The sequence below is a fragment of the Panthera leo genome, chromosome D2, assembly GCF_018350215.1.
Source record: "Panthera leo isolate Ple1 chromosome D2, P.leo_Ple1_pat1.1, whole genome shotgun sequence".
NCBI lineage: Eukaryota > Metazoa > Chordata > Mammalia > Carnivora > Felidae > Panthera > Panthera leo.
This window is the reverse complement of record NC_056689.1, coordinates 29,382,351-29,397,909: the sequence shown is the minus strand read 5'-3', so window position 1 is coordinate 29,397,909 and position 15,559 is coordinate 29,382,351. Positions and strand designations below refer to the sequence as shown.

At 36.7% G+C, this 15,559-nt stretch overlaps 1 protein-coding gene and 1 non-coding gene across 5 annotated transcripts in view; one reads left to right on the top strand and one right to left on the bottom strand.

Annotated features, from left to right (window-relative positions):
- Window positions 1–15,559, bottom strand: part of CCAR1 (cell division cycle and apoptosis regulator 1) — a 64,011-nt gene that overhangs the window by 9,493 nt on the left and 38,959 nt on the right. For all 4 annotated transcript variants that reach the window (XM_042907842.1, XM_042907841.1, XM_042907844.1 and 1 more), the window contains 3 exons: window positions 7,759–7,950; window positions 3,984–4,223; window positions 3,478–3,589 (listed from right to left, as the gene is read on the bottom strand). In XM_042907842.1, coding sequence (XP_042763776.1) covers window positions 3,478–3,589; window positions 3,984–4,223; window positions 7,759–7,950 — 544 coding nt within the window. The remainder of the gene's footprint in view (window positions 1–3,477; window positions 3,590–3,983; window positions 4,224–7,758; window positions 7,951–15,559) is intronic.
- On the top strand, window positions 13,044–13,149 carry LOC122202894. Its single transcript, XR_006194948.1, has one exon. It is a non-coding gene; the product is annotated as a U6 spliceosomal RNA (small nuclear RNA).

The window sequence follows — 15,559 nt, the reverse complement described above, 5'->3', positions numbered from 1 at the left end:
TGACTGAGCCACCCAGGTGCTCCAACAATTTTATTCTTAAGTAATCTCTATACCCAATGTGGGTCTCAAACCCACAAGCCTGAGATCAAGGGTTGCATGCTCTACCGAATGAGCCAGCCAGGTGCCAAAAAAACCTCCTTCTTTTCCTTACTAAGAGCTCATATGTATTCAACTAGGAAAAAGTAAGTAAAATAAGTAATTAGTGTTAAGAAAATAGGTTTAAAGTTCTATAAGTAGAACAGAATAAGGAAGGATGAGGAATGTGTACTGGTGGGGAGGACTACATTTTTTTTTAAAGAGGGCTGAGTGCAGAGTAGGCCTTACTGAGAAAGTGATAGCTGAACAAAGACCACAAATGTGAAGGAGTCAGGAAGGCAGATCTCTGGGAAAGAGTGTGCACATAGAAGGAACTGCCAATGCAAAGGTCCTAATATGGGGGCATACACAATGGGTTCAAGAAACAGGATCCATTAGGTGCAATGTGCAAGTAGAAAGAGTGGTAAGAGATGAAATTATAGACTTGATGTGGTAGAGCCTTAGACAGATGTCACTGTAAACACTTTGGCTTTTAACATGGAGTGAAATGGAGACCCACTGAAGGAGTCTGAAAACAAATAAATCAATAAAAGAAATGAAATGACTTAAATTTTACAAAGGTAATTCTGTCAATTGTGTTGAGAAGAGACTTTATTTTATTTTTTATTTTTTTAAATTTTTTTAATGCTTATTTATTTTTGAGAGAGACAGAGAGCAAGCAAGGAAAGGGCAGAGAGAGAGGGAGACACAATCCGAAGCAGGCTCCAGGCTCTGAGCTGTCAGCACAGAGTCTGACATGGGGCTTGAACTCACGAACTATGAGACATGACCTGGGCCGAAGTTGGACACTCAACTGACTGAACCACCCAGGCGCCCCGAGAAGAGACTTTAAAGGAGAAGTGAGCAGGCCAGGAAACCAGACAGGAAGATATTTATTTATTTAAATCTTTATTTATTTTGAGAGTGAGTGAGCGAGCAGGGGGTGGGGAGAGGCAGAGAGAGGGAGAGAATCCCAAGCAGGCTCTGTGCCACCAGCGCAAAGCCTGACTCAGGCTCAATCCCACAACCCATGAGATGATGACCTGATCTGAAATCGAGAGTTGAAAGCTTAAGCAACTGAGCCACCCAGATGTCCCCAGATAGGAGATTTTTAAAAATAAACTATGCAAGGGGCAGCTAGGTGGCTCAGTCAGTTAAACATCCAACTCTTGATTTTGTCTCAGGTCCTGATCCCAAGGTTCATGAGATAAAGCCCCATGTGGGACTCTGCACTGACAGCATGGAGCCTGCTTGGGATTCTGTCTCTCTTCCTGTCTCTGCCTCTCCCCTGCTTGTGCTCTCGCTCTCTCAAAAAAAAAACAAAACAAAACAAACAAAAAACAAACACTTGGGGCATCTGGGTGGCTCAGTCAGTTAAGCGTCTGGTTATGATCTCACAGTTTGTGGGTTTGAGGCCTGCGTTGGCTATGTGCTGACAGCTCAGAGCCTGTGGTGTGCTTCAGATTCTGTGTCTCCCTCTTTCTCTGCCCCTCCCTTGCTTGCTCTCTCTCTCTCTCTCTCAAAAATGAATAAACATTAAAAAAATAAAAATAAATAAAAATAAACTAGGCAAGAGAAACATCGCTTGGATTAAGGTTAGATTAGTGGAGCTGGTAAGATATGGTCTGCTTCTGGATTTTTTTTTTTTTTTTAACGTTTATTCACTTTTTGAGAGAGACAGAGTGCGAGCAGAGCAGGGGCAGAGAGAGAGGGAGACACAGAATCCGAAGCAGGCTCCAGGCTCTGAGCTGCCAGCACAGAGCCTGACACGGGGCCTGAACCCACAAACTGTGAGATCATGACCTGAGCCGAAGTCAGATGCTTAACCAACTGAGCCACCCAGGCACCCCTGGATGTTTTTAAGATAGAGAAAATATGACTTCTAGGTAGGTTGGAAATGGCATATGACAAAAAAGAGGAGTTTAGGAGGATTCCTAAATTTTAGCTTGAGCAATTTAAAGGATGAAGTTGCCATCAAATTAGTGTAATAAGGCTGAGGGTGGAAGGTTTTTTGTTTTCTTTTTGGTAAAGGGGGAAAGCAGGAGTTCAGTTTTAGATACGTTTATTTTGAAATGTCAGATAACTTAATGGAGATACCAAGTAGGCAGCTGATAGGGAAATATGGGAGAGAGGTCTGAACTAAGACATACCTTCGAGAACAGTCAGTATATAACAGTACTTTATATATAGTATATATATGAACAGTATATAACAGACAGTACTTTAAGCTAGGAGAATGGATGAGAAAACCACCAAGGTAATTATATACTAGAATAAAGAAGACAAATAAGGATTGAGAGCCAGAACATTCTGACACAGACAAAATAATGAGAAAACAGTTTAGTGATTTAATTAAAGCAGTGATAGGACCATACTGGAGAACGGGGCAGGGGTGTGGGGGGAACCAGGACAATAAGAAAGGGCTAAATTGGACAAAGCAGGTTATAGAAGATAAATGAAGCAATACTGCTATTGAGATTATTAGGACAATTAAGACTAGATATTAGGTGGTTAAAGTAGAATATGATGTTATTGTTAATTTTCTTAGGTAGGATTATAGAGTTATGGTTAAGAGAATATCTTTTCTTAGGAAAGTTGAAGAATTCCTACTTTCAAATGGATCAGAAACACACAGAAGACAAAATATTCACAAATGAATGAATTGTTGGATATGGAGTGTTTGATGCACTATACTCTCAGCTTCTTTTATGTTCAAATATTTTCATCAACGCAAAGAAAAGTAAAATGCTGTGGTAGCAAGAAAAGGTAGAGGCAAACCAAAAAAATACCTTAAATAGTAATAATCCTCAGAAAATATATATTATAAAAAATCTCTATCCTAAAAAGGATCTTTAGGGGCACCTGGGTGGCTCAGTTGGCTAAGCATCCAACTTCGGCTCAAGTAATGATCTCACAGTTGTTGAGTTTAGCCCGCTTCAGGTAATATATGTGCAGTATTCCCAGGCAGTCCTAAGTGTCCTACAGAAAAACCCTGGGTTGAACATAAAGGGGGTCTGGGTGGTGTTAACAGAAGGGAAGGCAGAGCTGGTGCAAATGGCCATGGAGAAAGCTGACTTGGCTTGTGTAGCACAGAGAAGACAGCTGGTTTATTCCATGACTGCTTGTCCTAAGCAGAAAGTGCCTTTCAGGATCTATTTTTGGAGGTTTATTACATATGTCTGGTTCTCAATTCCAACAGTTTAGTAAGATCTAAATAAAATTCTAGACTCTACTTAAAAAAATTCCTCTCATCTATTAATAATATCAACAGGTTTTTACTAAAAAATATTTTACTGTTTCTAACAAAGAAAAAATACTAAAATTCTAGATTGTGATTACATAAAGTCAACAAGCAAAAAATATAGTTCATCCAAAGGAGAGATAAAGAAATTTGAACCGTACCATCTTCTTCATCCTCAGCTTCTTCTGCTTCCATTGGATCATACTCATCCTGATTATTATCTTCTTCAGTTTCATCATCATCTTTAGAATCATCTTTTCTTTTATCTTCTTTCTATAATTTAAAATGTCTTAAAATTAAACAAGATATCTGACCAAACGTTAAATGACTAAAACCAAAAAGCATTAAATTCATTAAATTTACTTGAAAAAGATACTATAAAATCTTAACAATACACTTTAAAAGTAAACTACCATTCACAATATATGTAAATAAACCACTATGCTATACACCTTAAGTTATAAAAAAGAAATAAACTACCAGAAACAAGATCTAGATGTTTACAGAGGCTTAATTCAAAGAATTAAATTTCTAATAATACAGTAAAATCTTTTAGTTTGGCCTTTACATTTCACTATCATGATGAAATTCATCATCATTTTTATACTCTAGAAGACTAAATGAAAACTTCTAAATCAGGTTGGTGGCCATGGAAATAATTACAGACCTTCCTTTCATCTCTATCTTCTTTTTTATCCTTATCATCGCCTGATTTTCTCCGCTTGGGTTTTGGTTCATCAGTTTCATCATCTCTATCTTCTTTTTTATCTTTTCTCTCATCTTTTTTGCTTTTCTTCTCCTTTTCTTTTTTGTCCTCTTTCTCAGGAAGAGATAATAACGATTTGTATATTCTGACACCAAAATCTCTTTGAAGCATTTCATTGAAAAGTTCTGCAAACAACGAAACCTATAAAAAGATACCAAGAGTAACGCAACTTTAATAAAAATACTGAATACATCCAGCACAGTAATTTATCAAATAATGACTTGCCACATCTAACAATTAACATTCACTAATAATAGAGTTGTAATAATTGGTGTCAATGATGTTGAAGATTCTCAAAAGACTCAAAAACTCTTATGAATACTGTATAGTGTACTTTTGGCCAAATTTAGAAAAAATAGTAAAACTGTACCATAAAAAATCTGAAAATGAGTAGAAAAAAAGGGTTTCTACTATTTTACACAGCAATTCATCTTCAATGATTAATGAATTTTATTCATTTACTCAGCAAGTTTTTCTGAAATGCCTACTATGTAACATGGACTATTTTAGGCATTGGTGATATAGCATTAAAGAAAGCAGACAAAAATCCTGACTCTAATGAGCTAATAATCAAGTGGGGAAAAGTAAAAGATAACCAAACCAACATCAAATGTTTAAGCAGGATAAACACAGAGAGAGTAACAAAATGTAATATAGTCAGAGAAGGCCTCTCTGAAAAGTGAGCTGAAGGTGGCAAGGGAATGGGCCATATAAATATCTATAAAAGCATTTCAGAAAAGGGAGACCAATTCAGAATTCTGAGTAGGGAGTATGCATTATTATTATGCAAGTGTCCATGTATACCAACATACTCATGAACCTAAAATTATATAATGAATTTTCTACATAAAGAGTTCTAAGGAAGGGGCATCTGGCTGACTCAGTCGGTAGAGCACACAACTTTTGATCTCGGGCTTGTGAGTTTGAGCCCTCCACCAGGGGCAGAGATTACTTAAAAATATTAAAGAAAGACAAATTCTAAGGCTAATTGTTTCTAATAGATTGAAAGGGTCCAGGACTTGAAATGGTTGACCACAGCTCTAAAATATGTATTCTTGGGGGGCGCCTGGGGGGCTCAGTGGGTTGAGTGTCTGACTTTGGCTCAGGTCAAGATCTTGAGCTCCATGCGTAAAGCTCCAAACTGGGCTTGCTGCTTTCAGAGCAGAGCCCACTTCAGATCCTCTGTTCCCCTCTTTCTGCCCCTCCCCTGCTTGTCCTCTCCCGCTCTCAAAAATAAATAAACTGAAAAAAATAATAAATAAATAAAATAAAATACATAATCTTGGGGTGACTGGGTGGCTCAATAAGTTAAACACCTGGCTCTTGATCTTGGCTCAGGCCATGATGTCATAATTCATGAAATCAAGCCCCACATGCGGCTCTGCAATAACACTGCAGAGTCTGCTTGGGATTCTCTCTCCTCTCTCACAAAATAGACAGACTTAAACACATACATACATACATACATAATCTTATACAATGTGTTCAGTATATTTGACTATTTTTCTGATCATAAAGGATAATATAATGTATTAAAATTGATCTTATACTCTATTTTCTTTAATTCATACCCAGTCTTAACACATTTTAAGAAAACAGAAATCTATTATCTGTAAAATGACCACTAAGATGTTGAAAACTCCACTTTCTCTTAACCATTAGTGTAAACTAAATAAGAAAAATAGCAAGAGGCATATCTTTTCCTAAGTCTTCTCTTTTCTATTACCTAGAGATAAAAAGTAATTCAAAGGCGTTAAATAAGAAGCCCAGACCAGTAACTAGAAGAATAGAATTAATTTTTTAAAGTTTATTTATTTATTTACGTAATCTCTACACCCAATGTGGGGCTCGAACCCACAGCCCTGAGATCAAGAGTTACATGCTCTTCCGAATGAGCCAGTCAGGCACTACCTAGAAGAGCAGAATTGAAACTGAAAGAGATAAGCCTAGAATTAATATTAAATCAAAGATTTATAATTTTATGATAAATGCTTTTTCTTATAGAATTTTTAAAGATTTTATTACCATTTAAAATTTTTTTTTTAATGTTTATTCATTTTTGAGAGAGAGACAGCATTAACGGGGGAGGGGCAGAGAGAGAGGGAAACACAGAATCCAAAACAGGCTCTAGGCTTTCTGAACTGTCAGCACAGAGCCTGACATGGGGCTTGATCTGACGAACCATGAGATCATGACCTGAGCTGAAGTCGAATGCCCAACTGACTGAGCCACCCAGGCGCCCCATTATTAGCATTTTTTTAAGTAACCTCTATACCCAACATGGGGCTCAAACTTACAACCCTGAGATCAAGAGTACCACGCTCCATCAAATAAGCCAGCAAGGTGTCCCTCTTACAGAATATTTTTTAAAAATTCATGTACCAAAATGACATCTGCATTGTAAACAGATTAAAAGGAAATTATTAACCCAGAAGATATGTTAGGTGAGGAGGAAACAAAGAAAGGATCATTTTACTAATGAAGGGCTATTTCACAAATTGCTTTGTTTCCAATAGAATAGCATTAGTTTAAGATCCATGGACACCATCAGTCAGATTTACATTATATATTGTATAAGCAATATACAATACCAAAGGCTAATTTTTTCATTTACTTATTCAAATTACTACTAAGAGTTATATTACTATCAAGAATTATATTTATGGCAACTAGTAATAAAAATAAAATCATATAGCCATAATATTTAAAAACATTTAAAAACACTATATTTAAAAACAGTATTTAAAAACACTAAAAATTATAAATATTTTACTATTTGTAACCTGTCTTATATCACGACCAATAAGCATGGACTTCGTGTTTTATAATTTCCTCAGTAATTCTCTGTGTTTGTAAATGTCTCTAGTCTTAAGTAATTCATTTTCATCTTGTGGACAAGGATATCTTAGGTCAATTAAGTATGACTGACTTTTCCAATATAATTTATAAAATAAAACAAAAACAAAAAGACCAATGTGAAATGTGTTAAGATACAATAATTGAATACAATTATAATTTTTCACAGGCTATTAAGAAATTAACATTTTTAAATATTTTACATTGTTTTACTTAAAGAATGAAGCTATCACTTCTTTAGGGATAAAAATCTTCAATTACTTTGAAAAATAAATATGTTGTAAATCTGCTGTACAATAATGGTAAAAAAGAAATAGATTCATATTGAAAAATAAATATCAAGTATTTTTTATCTTATACCTCAATTACAAGTAAAATTTTAAATCCTATTAAATGAGATTTTAATTATAGAGTAAATAATAAAGCATTACTTCATTCTAAAGGAAGCAATTAGACATTATGTATCATGTGTCCCCTGTAAGTCTGATAAAAGAACACACCACTACTTACGAAGTAGTTTTTTAAAAAAATAATTAAATCAGAATCTGATTAAAACTTCAGATCCATCTATCAATTCACAAGAAATACAGAGGCCAGAGGAACATTTAAACAATCCTACAGGAATGCAATCAACAAAAAGGAGTCATTTAGAAAAATCAGCTGCTGTCTCCACCCCCACCAAAGAATAAAATTGCAAGGAAAAAACAAAAACCCAAAAACAGAATCCATGAAAAAGGCCATCAAAGAAATTTAAGAGATATATTAACCAATCAAAACGTATGTACCTTATTTAGATCCCAATTCAAACTTAAAACATTACCTCGAATGAATGTTCTTTATTATCCTCTAATCTGTAGTCCAAAAGTACACTCAAGGACATAATGCTACAGTCAAACTTGCCACTTTTTGCAGCCCAGTTTGGATGTACTATGATGGCTGGTTCATCCGGCAAAATGTATCTTCTTTCCCGACGCTGGCGTTCCATTTCTTCTTGACGTTTTCTTTCTTCTTCCTACATATTTGAAATTTTAAGTGCTGGTTATATCTCCACATACCATATATATATATATTAAATGCACATCATGGAAAGAAAAAGGGCAAAATTCCCATGACTCCTTATGGTGATTATGCCAAACATAGGGCTGGAAGAAAGTTCAAATTTACTAAAGACAGCAGTTTTTATGGCTCCTACTTTTCTTTCTTTTCAGCTTCTCAGCATAAGAAATTGTCTTCTAAGGGGGCTGGGGGGACACCTTTATTAACATTATATAAATCAGGGTATTTGGAAAATAGTGATGGTAGCATAGCTTCTGGATCTTCTTGAATCCCCACATTAAAAAAGAATAATCTATATACCAAAACCAACATCCAAGTACACTCACAACAAAACAAGGTGAAATGGTATCCCCATAACCCCCAGTATACAAGTGGGTAGAAAAAGTCACAAGAGCCAAAAGACCTATATGTTACTGGCATTTGTATAGAGAGAAAGCAAAAGGAAACAATGGAGTTGTATGATGGATCTAAGAACAGGAAAACTAGGGAGGAGGAGTTAAGATACAAGAGTAGGGAGACCCCGAGGCTTGTCTTGTACCTTGAACACAGCTAGATAAATAATAAATAATTTTGAACACCCAAGAAATCTGAGGAGAAACAATGCACAACTAGACATGAAAAAAACACCACGTCATGAAAGTTCAGCTGAGGATCTAAATCCTCAGAACCAAGGGAAACCCCAAGATGGAGATGTCCTTGCCAAACACCAAAAGAAGGAACGTAGGAGAGCCAGCCCACAAGACGAGCCAGATGATGGGCACACATCTTTGACACTGGACTCATCTAACGCATAGGAGCACATGTGGGACCTTGGTAGGATCTCCCACCTTGCCCTCCAATTTGGTTTCAAATCCCTGACTTCTGTTTTTCTACTTAAAAAAAAGTAAAAAACAAAAACAAAAACACCACATTAGGATATATACTTATTTTCCCACTGACTTTGTTTTCTAAGTGAAATCTAAAATTAAAGTCAATAAAATGTGTAGCTTTCCTCATCCTCCATTAATGATTAAAACTGTCCATTTAAAAACTACACAAAGACAATGTAGTCCTAAGTAGCAATCCAGCTTTAACTGTAGGGCACTGAATCACCTTGCAAACAAATTACAGTCACTATGATTTAACAATAGATACTGTACTGGGTATTGCTGGGATTTTTTTGGCAAACTTGTAACAAACCAGAGAATAAAATTTAACTCTTAATCATCATGTAGAAAAACACAACAAAGAAACCTAAAATATCTTAAAACAAACAAGAAAACCACAAAAGAGTCAATAGGTATTCACTGGAAAGTGAGCAGGTCAATTTCATAAAAGCAGCTGAAACTAGGCAACATTTTATTCCCAACGATAGTGAGTACAAGGAGCCGGTGTTTAGCCGGAGATCTAAAAGTGCCTAGAACATTCTAGGTCTATGAACTTGCAAGGCTGATTTACCACGGCATCTTTACAGCATAGGGCCTTACACTGAGGAGGTTATTTCTGGAAGTAGAATCATTAGAATAGGGAGCAGGATAGCGACAACAGAGACATGGGAGGAGAAGGTCCTGACAAACAGTGATAGAAGGGCAACAGAGATTGAAATCTCAGAAAGCAAGCCATCATATATTTTGAGAAAATAACACAATATAGAGCTCAATGAAATTTAAAAAAGCTACCTCGGAGTACCTGGGTGGCTCAGTTGGTTAAGAATCTAACTTTGGCTCAGGTCATGATATCATGGTTCATAAGTTCAAGCCCTGCATTGCTTCAGATTCTCCATCTCCCCCTCTCTCTGCCCCTCCCCCCCTTATACATGTGTGTTTTCGCACTTTCTCAAATATAAACATTAAAAAAAAAAAGAAGCTGTCTTAAGCAATCTCTTCTAATAAAATGTTAGGCAAACTAAATTCACCTAAAAATGAGCAACAGAAAGTATTGAGGTCAAGTCCTATACAAAGTTACTATTTAAAAAAAAAAGAGAACAAGGAGAACTACATCCCTACAGACAATGAAAGTGGGCCAGAAAAACAGTCATAGATAAAAATCTTAACTTACTATTTTACTATTTTAAAGTGTGCTAAAAGAGATTGAGAAAATCTCACAAACTATGAAAGAACAACGTAAAGAATTTTAAAAGTAAAAATAAGGTGAAAGGGGTGCCCGGGTGGCTCAGTCAGTTAAGTGTCCGACTTCAGCTCAGATCGTATCTCCCAGTTCTTGAGTTTGAGCCCTGCGTCAGGCTCTGTGCTGACAGCTCGGAGTCTAGAGCCTGCTTCTGATTCTGTGTCTCCCTCTCTCTCTACCCCTCCCCTGCTCACCGTCTGTCTCTCTGTCTCTCAAAATATATAAACATTAAAAAGATTAAAAAAAATTTTTTTAAGTAAAAATAAGGTGATAAAATACAGGAAATAATTACAAAGAAAAAATCGATTCAGAAATTTAAAATAAACTGTAAGGAATACAAAAGCAAATAAACTCAAGAGCCACTGCCTTAAGCAAACAGAAGACAATGGGAAAAAATTTTAAAACAAGAAATGAAGAGGAAAAGGATCCAAGCAAGAGATAGACGCTGAAAAGGCAAAAATACTGAATATGAGATAACAGGGTTCTTGTAAGAAAACAATAGGGAATAGACCAAATACAAAACAACTATTACTTAAGAAAATGTGACTGCCGATGACAATTTTATTCCCAAGAGCCAAGAGATGAAAACAACAAGTGTCCACCAGAGATGAATGGATAAACAAAATACAATATACACATGAAATGGAGTATTATTCAGCCTTAAAAAGAAATGAAGTTCTGATATATACTAGGACATGAACTTTGAAAACATTACATTAAGAGAACCAGACACAAAAGAGCAAATACTGTATGATTCTACTTACATGAGGGATCTAGCACAGACAAATTTGGAGACAGAAAGCAGAACACAGGTTACTAGGGTAGAGAGGAAGACGGGTATGGGGACTTAATTGTTTAATGAGAGTTACCATTTGGGATAATAATAAAGTTCTGGATGTATAAAATAGGGATAGTTCCACAACACTGTGCACGTACTTAATGCCACTGAATTGTACAGTAAAAATAGTACAATGGTGATTTTATTAACGTATATTTTACTAAAAAAAATTTTTTTGTTAAAGAGAAATTTTGCTCAGGAAAAAAAAAATCTGAAATCACATAGCGAAAGAGCACACCATGGGTCTAAAGATAGTAACTCGGAATGACCAGTATCAAAATACCATTCTGAAAAAATGAGAAAATCGGTGCATCTAGGCAAAATAGCAAGTGATCGTATCAGAAAGTAAATTGCCTTATCATCAATTTTTGACAGCAAAACTCTACATGTCATAGAAAAGAGAGTTTATTAAAAACATTCAAAAGAATATAAATGTGAATCAAAGATTTTATAATCACCAAAACTGACTTTAAAAAATTATTTATTTTTTAATTTACATCTAAGTTAGCATATAGTGCAACAATGATTTAAGGAGTAGATCCCTTAATGCCCCTTACCCATTTAGCCCATCCCCCCCTCCTACAAACCCTCCAGCAACCCTGTTTGTTCTCCACATTTAAGAGTCTCTTATGTTTTGTCCCCCTCCCTGTTGTTATATTCTTTTTGCTTCTTTGCTGTTTTATATCTTAAATTTCTCATAAGCGAAGGCATATATTTGTCTAATTTCACTTAGCATAATACCCTCTAGTTCCATCCACGTAGCTCCAAATGGAAGACTTCATTCTTTCTGATTGCCAAGTAATACTCCATTGTGTGTGTGTGCACGCGTGCATTTAACATACCAATTGCTGGGTTGTAGGGTAGTTCTATTTTTAATTTTTTGAGGAATCTCCATACTGTTTTCCAAGGTGTCTGCACCAGTTTGCATTCCCAAAAACTGACTTTTAAGTATAGTATAGTCAAACTGTTACCAACATACAAGAACCTAAATATTGCTACCATGAGCTCTGAAGAATCTCCTAGAGATGACCTTCAGAGACAATGACAAAAGCATTAGTGGTGAGCGTTAGATATAGAACTGTAGAACCAAGACTAAAGGAGGATTAAAAGAGTACAATATGTAATGCTACATGCTAGCCCAATGTATTTACAGTACAACATAAAAACAACAGGGAGAAAATAAGGATAGGAAAAGCAAAAATAACTTTATAAACAAATTTCAGCAGTAACATTAGTGGTATATCATTAGTACTGTATTAGTGCTGTGTATCTGTGTATATATATATTCCCACCCACTGGCCAAAAAAAGACAATTTGAGCTTCAATAAGGATAAGAATTGCAAAGAACTGAAGCCCATCAAATACATTTAAATCTATAAATTCACAATGTTTAATAAACAAATTTTTTAATGTTTATTTTTGAGAGAGAGACAGAATACGAGCAGGGCAGGGGTAGAGAGAGAGGGAGACACAGAATCCAACAGCTGCACTGTCACCACAGAGCCCGATGCAGGGCTCCAACCCTCGAACCTTGAGATCATGACCTGAGCCGAAACCAGACGCTTAACCAACTGAGCCACCCAGGCACCCATGTTTAATTTTTTAAATGTTGTTTATCTTTTATTTTTTTTTCAACGTTTTGTTTTTTTTTTTTTTTTTTTTGGGGGGGACAGAGAGAGACAGAGCATGAACAGGGGAGGGGCAGAGCGAGAGGGAGACACAGAATCTGAAACAGGCTCCAGGCTCCGAGCCATCAGCCCAGAGCCTGACGCGGGGCTCGAACTCACGGACCGCGAGATCGTGACCTGGCTGAAGTCGGACGCTTAACCGACTGCGCCACCCAGGCGCCCCAATGTTGTTTATCTTTTAAAAGAGAGAGCTCGAGTGAGCGTGAGTGGGGAAGAGTCAGAGGGAGAGGGAGAGAAAATCCAAATCAGGCCCCGAGCTGCCAGTGCAGAGACCAACGTGGGGCTTGAACTCACAAACTGAGATCATGACCTGAGCCGAAGTTGGATAGTTAACCAACTGAGCCACCCAGGTGCCTCAATAAATTCATAATTATGTTAAAAAACAAATAGGTAACCATCATAAAACAAAGGAAAACAGTGCTTGCTTCAGCAGCACATATACTAAAATTAGAATGATACAAAAATGATTGGCTATGGCCCCTGCACAAAGATTGTTCATATGCAAAAAGTGTTCTATATTAAAAAAAAAAAGAAAGAAAGAAAACAATCAAGAATTAATCCTGCCTTGGGGCGCCTGGGGGGCTCAGTTGGTTGAGCATCCATGAGCATCCAACTTCGGCTAAGGTTGTGGTCTCACAGCTCGTGAGTTTGAGCCCCACATCGGGCTCTGTGCTGACAGCTCCGAGCCTGGAGCCTGCTTCGGATTCTGTGTCTCCCTCTCTCTCTGCCCCTAATCCATTTGCATTCTGTCTCTGTCTCTCTCAAAAGATAAACATTAAAAAAAAATTTTTTTAAAGAATTGATCCTGCCTTCTTCTATATGAATTTAACAAGAGAGAAAACTATACCACCAGGTAACCAAATAGGAGATGAGGGAAATATGTAAAAACAAAATGGTACGAATTATAATATCACTATTTTCCAACCCTAATGGCTGCTAACATCAAAAAGTGAAAACCAGCTCTTCTTTGCCTTCTCTTTCTATTCTTTCTGTCCTGAACAATTCAGTTCTAAAGCAACTCCTCCAACAAAGCAGGTGTCTATACAGAGGATGGAGGCTGGCAGACAAGCCCACCAGTCAACAGGTACTGACACAAATGGAGCAAGAACATCCAGAGACACAACACAGGGTAGGGAATCGGATCAAAGTAAAGAGAGTATCCAGATAGCAGAGGGAATGCAACAAACAACTGAGCAAGTAAGCAAATATATTAAGTACAGTGGAAGCTACATTTCTCATTATTGGAAAAGGGAGTTAGGTATGCAGAAAGGAGGAAACTGAAATGAACTCTGGTGTTGGGAGTACAACTGGAGATACTAGCATAAACTCATAACTCTCAATACATATACTGTAACAAATATAGATACAAATACATATATGTAGGTATACAGAAGTATAAATTAATATATATCTGTACCATAGCTCTATTGACTAACAGGGGTCATGAGAAACCCAATGATACGAGTGAGTATGTCTTGGCTTCTAAATTATCATCACCTTCACTAAAAAGTATGAGGGCTTTTTATAGTTCTATCTTAAAAAAGTATACACACACATATTTCCTTGGGAAATGGCTAATTCCAAAGCCAGGGCAGGGAGTGTACACAGTGAGATGGCGACACTGTTTTGGGCTCCAAAATAAGTTAAGTCCTCAAAATATAACAAGGACATGTGAAAGGACACAGAAGCCAACTCAAAAGGGCTCCTACTACCCAAGTGATATATTTTCATTATCAAGATAAATATTATCATTGAATGAAATAAGAAATCACAACTCTCTTAAGAACAAGGTAGTTCAACATAACAAAAAACCATAATCACATCCAAGAAATTTAACAATGCTTCAAAATGATCTAATATCACACCCATATCCATAATCAAACGTCTCCAATTATCCACAAACTATTCTTTACGGCATTTTTTTTTTCCTATTCGGGGTCCAGTCAAGTTTCATTCAATGCATTCAGTTATCATGTGTTGCTAACCTCTTTCAATGTAAATTGTTTATTTTTATTTAAAGTTTATTTATTTGAGAGACAAAGTGTGAGTGGGGGAGGGACAGAGAGATAGGGAGAGTGAGAATCCCAAGGAGCCTCCACAATGCCAAACCAGAGCCCAACATGGGGCTTGAACTTTCAAAACCACGATATCATGACCTGAGCTGAAACCAAGAGTTGGATGCTTAACAAACTGAGGTGCCCCCAATGTAAATCATTTCTTTTTGTCTCTCATGACATAGACATTTTTTTAGAAGTTCAGATAGGCTGCTTTGTGTAACTTTTTACATTCTAAATCTGACTGTTCTCTCACAATTAGATTAAGGTAAAAACATTTTTGGCAGGAATACTTCATAAATAATTATGTATAATCCAGAATGCATCACATTAGGAAATACATAATGTTGGTCTGTCCAATTACTGGCATTCTAACATGCTTCTTCTATTGCTCTATTTCAAATTCAGAAAACAATGGCAGGCTTGTGCATCTAGGAGTTATCTTAAGGGCGTAAGATGCAGTGCAATCAAACACACAGCTGTAGAAGCAGCAAAATTCTGGGATAAGCACTTCACTCGAACTCAATGTCTGAACTTAATGGCTCTGTCAATCAAATTCTCTCTAAAACACAGGGATAATTTTTTTAAGTTTATTTTTATTTTTGAAAGAGATACAGAGAGCAAGTGGGGGGAGGAGCAGAGAGAGAGGGAGACAGAATCCCAAGCAGGCTCCAAGCTATCAGTGCAGAGCCCAACGTGGGGATCGAACTCACAAGCAGTGAGATCACGACCTGAGCTAAAATCAAGTGTTGGATGTTTGACTGAGCCACCCAGGTACCCCTGAATAATTTTTTAAGGAAACTCTATGGCCAATGTGGGGCTCAAACCCATGACCCCAAGGATCAAGAGTTGCATGCCTGCCAGCCAGGCACCCCAAAC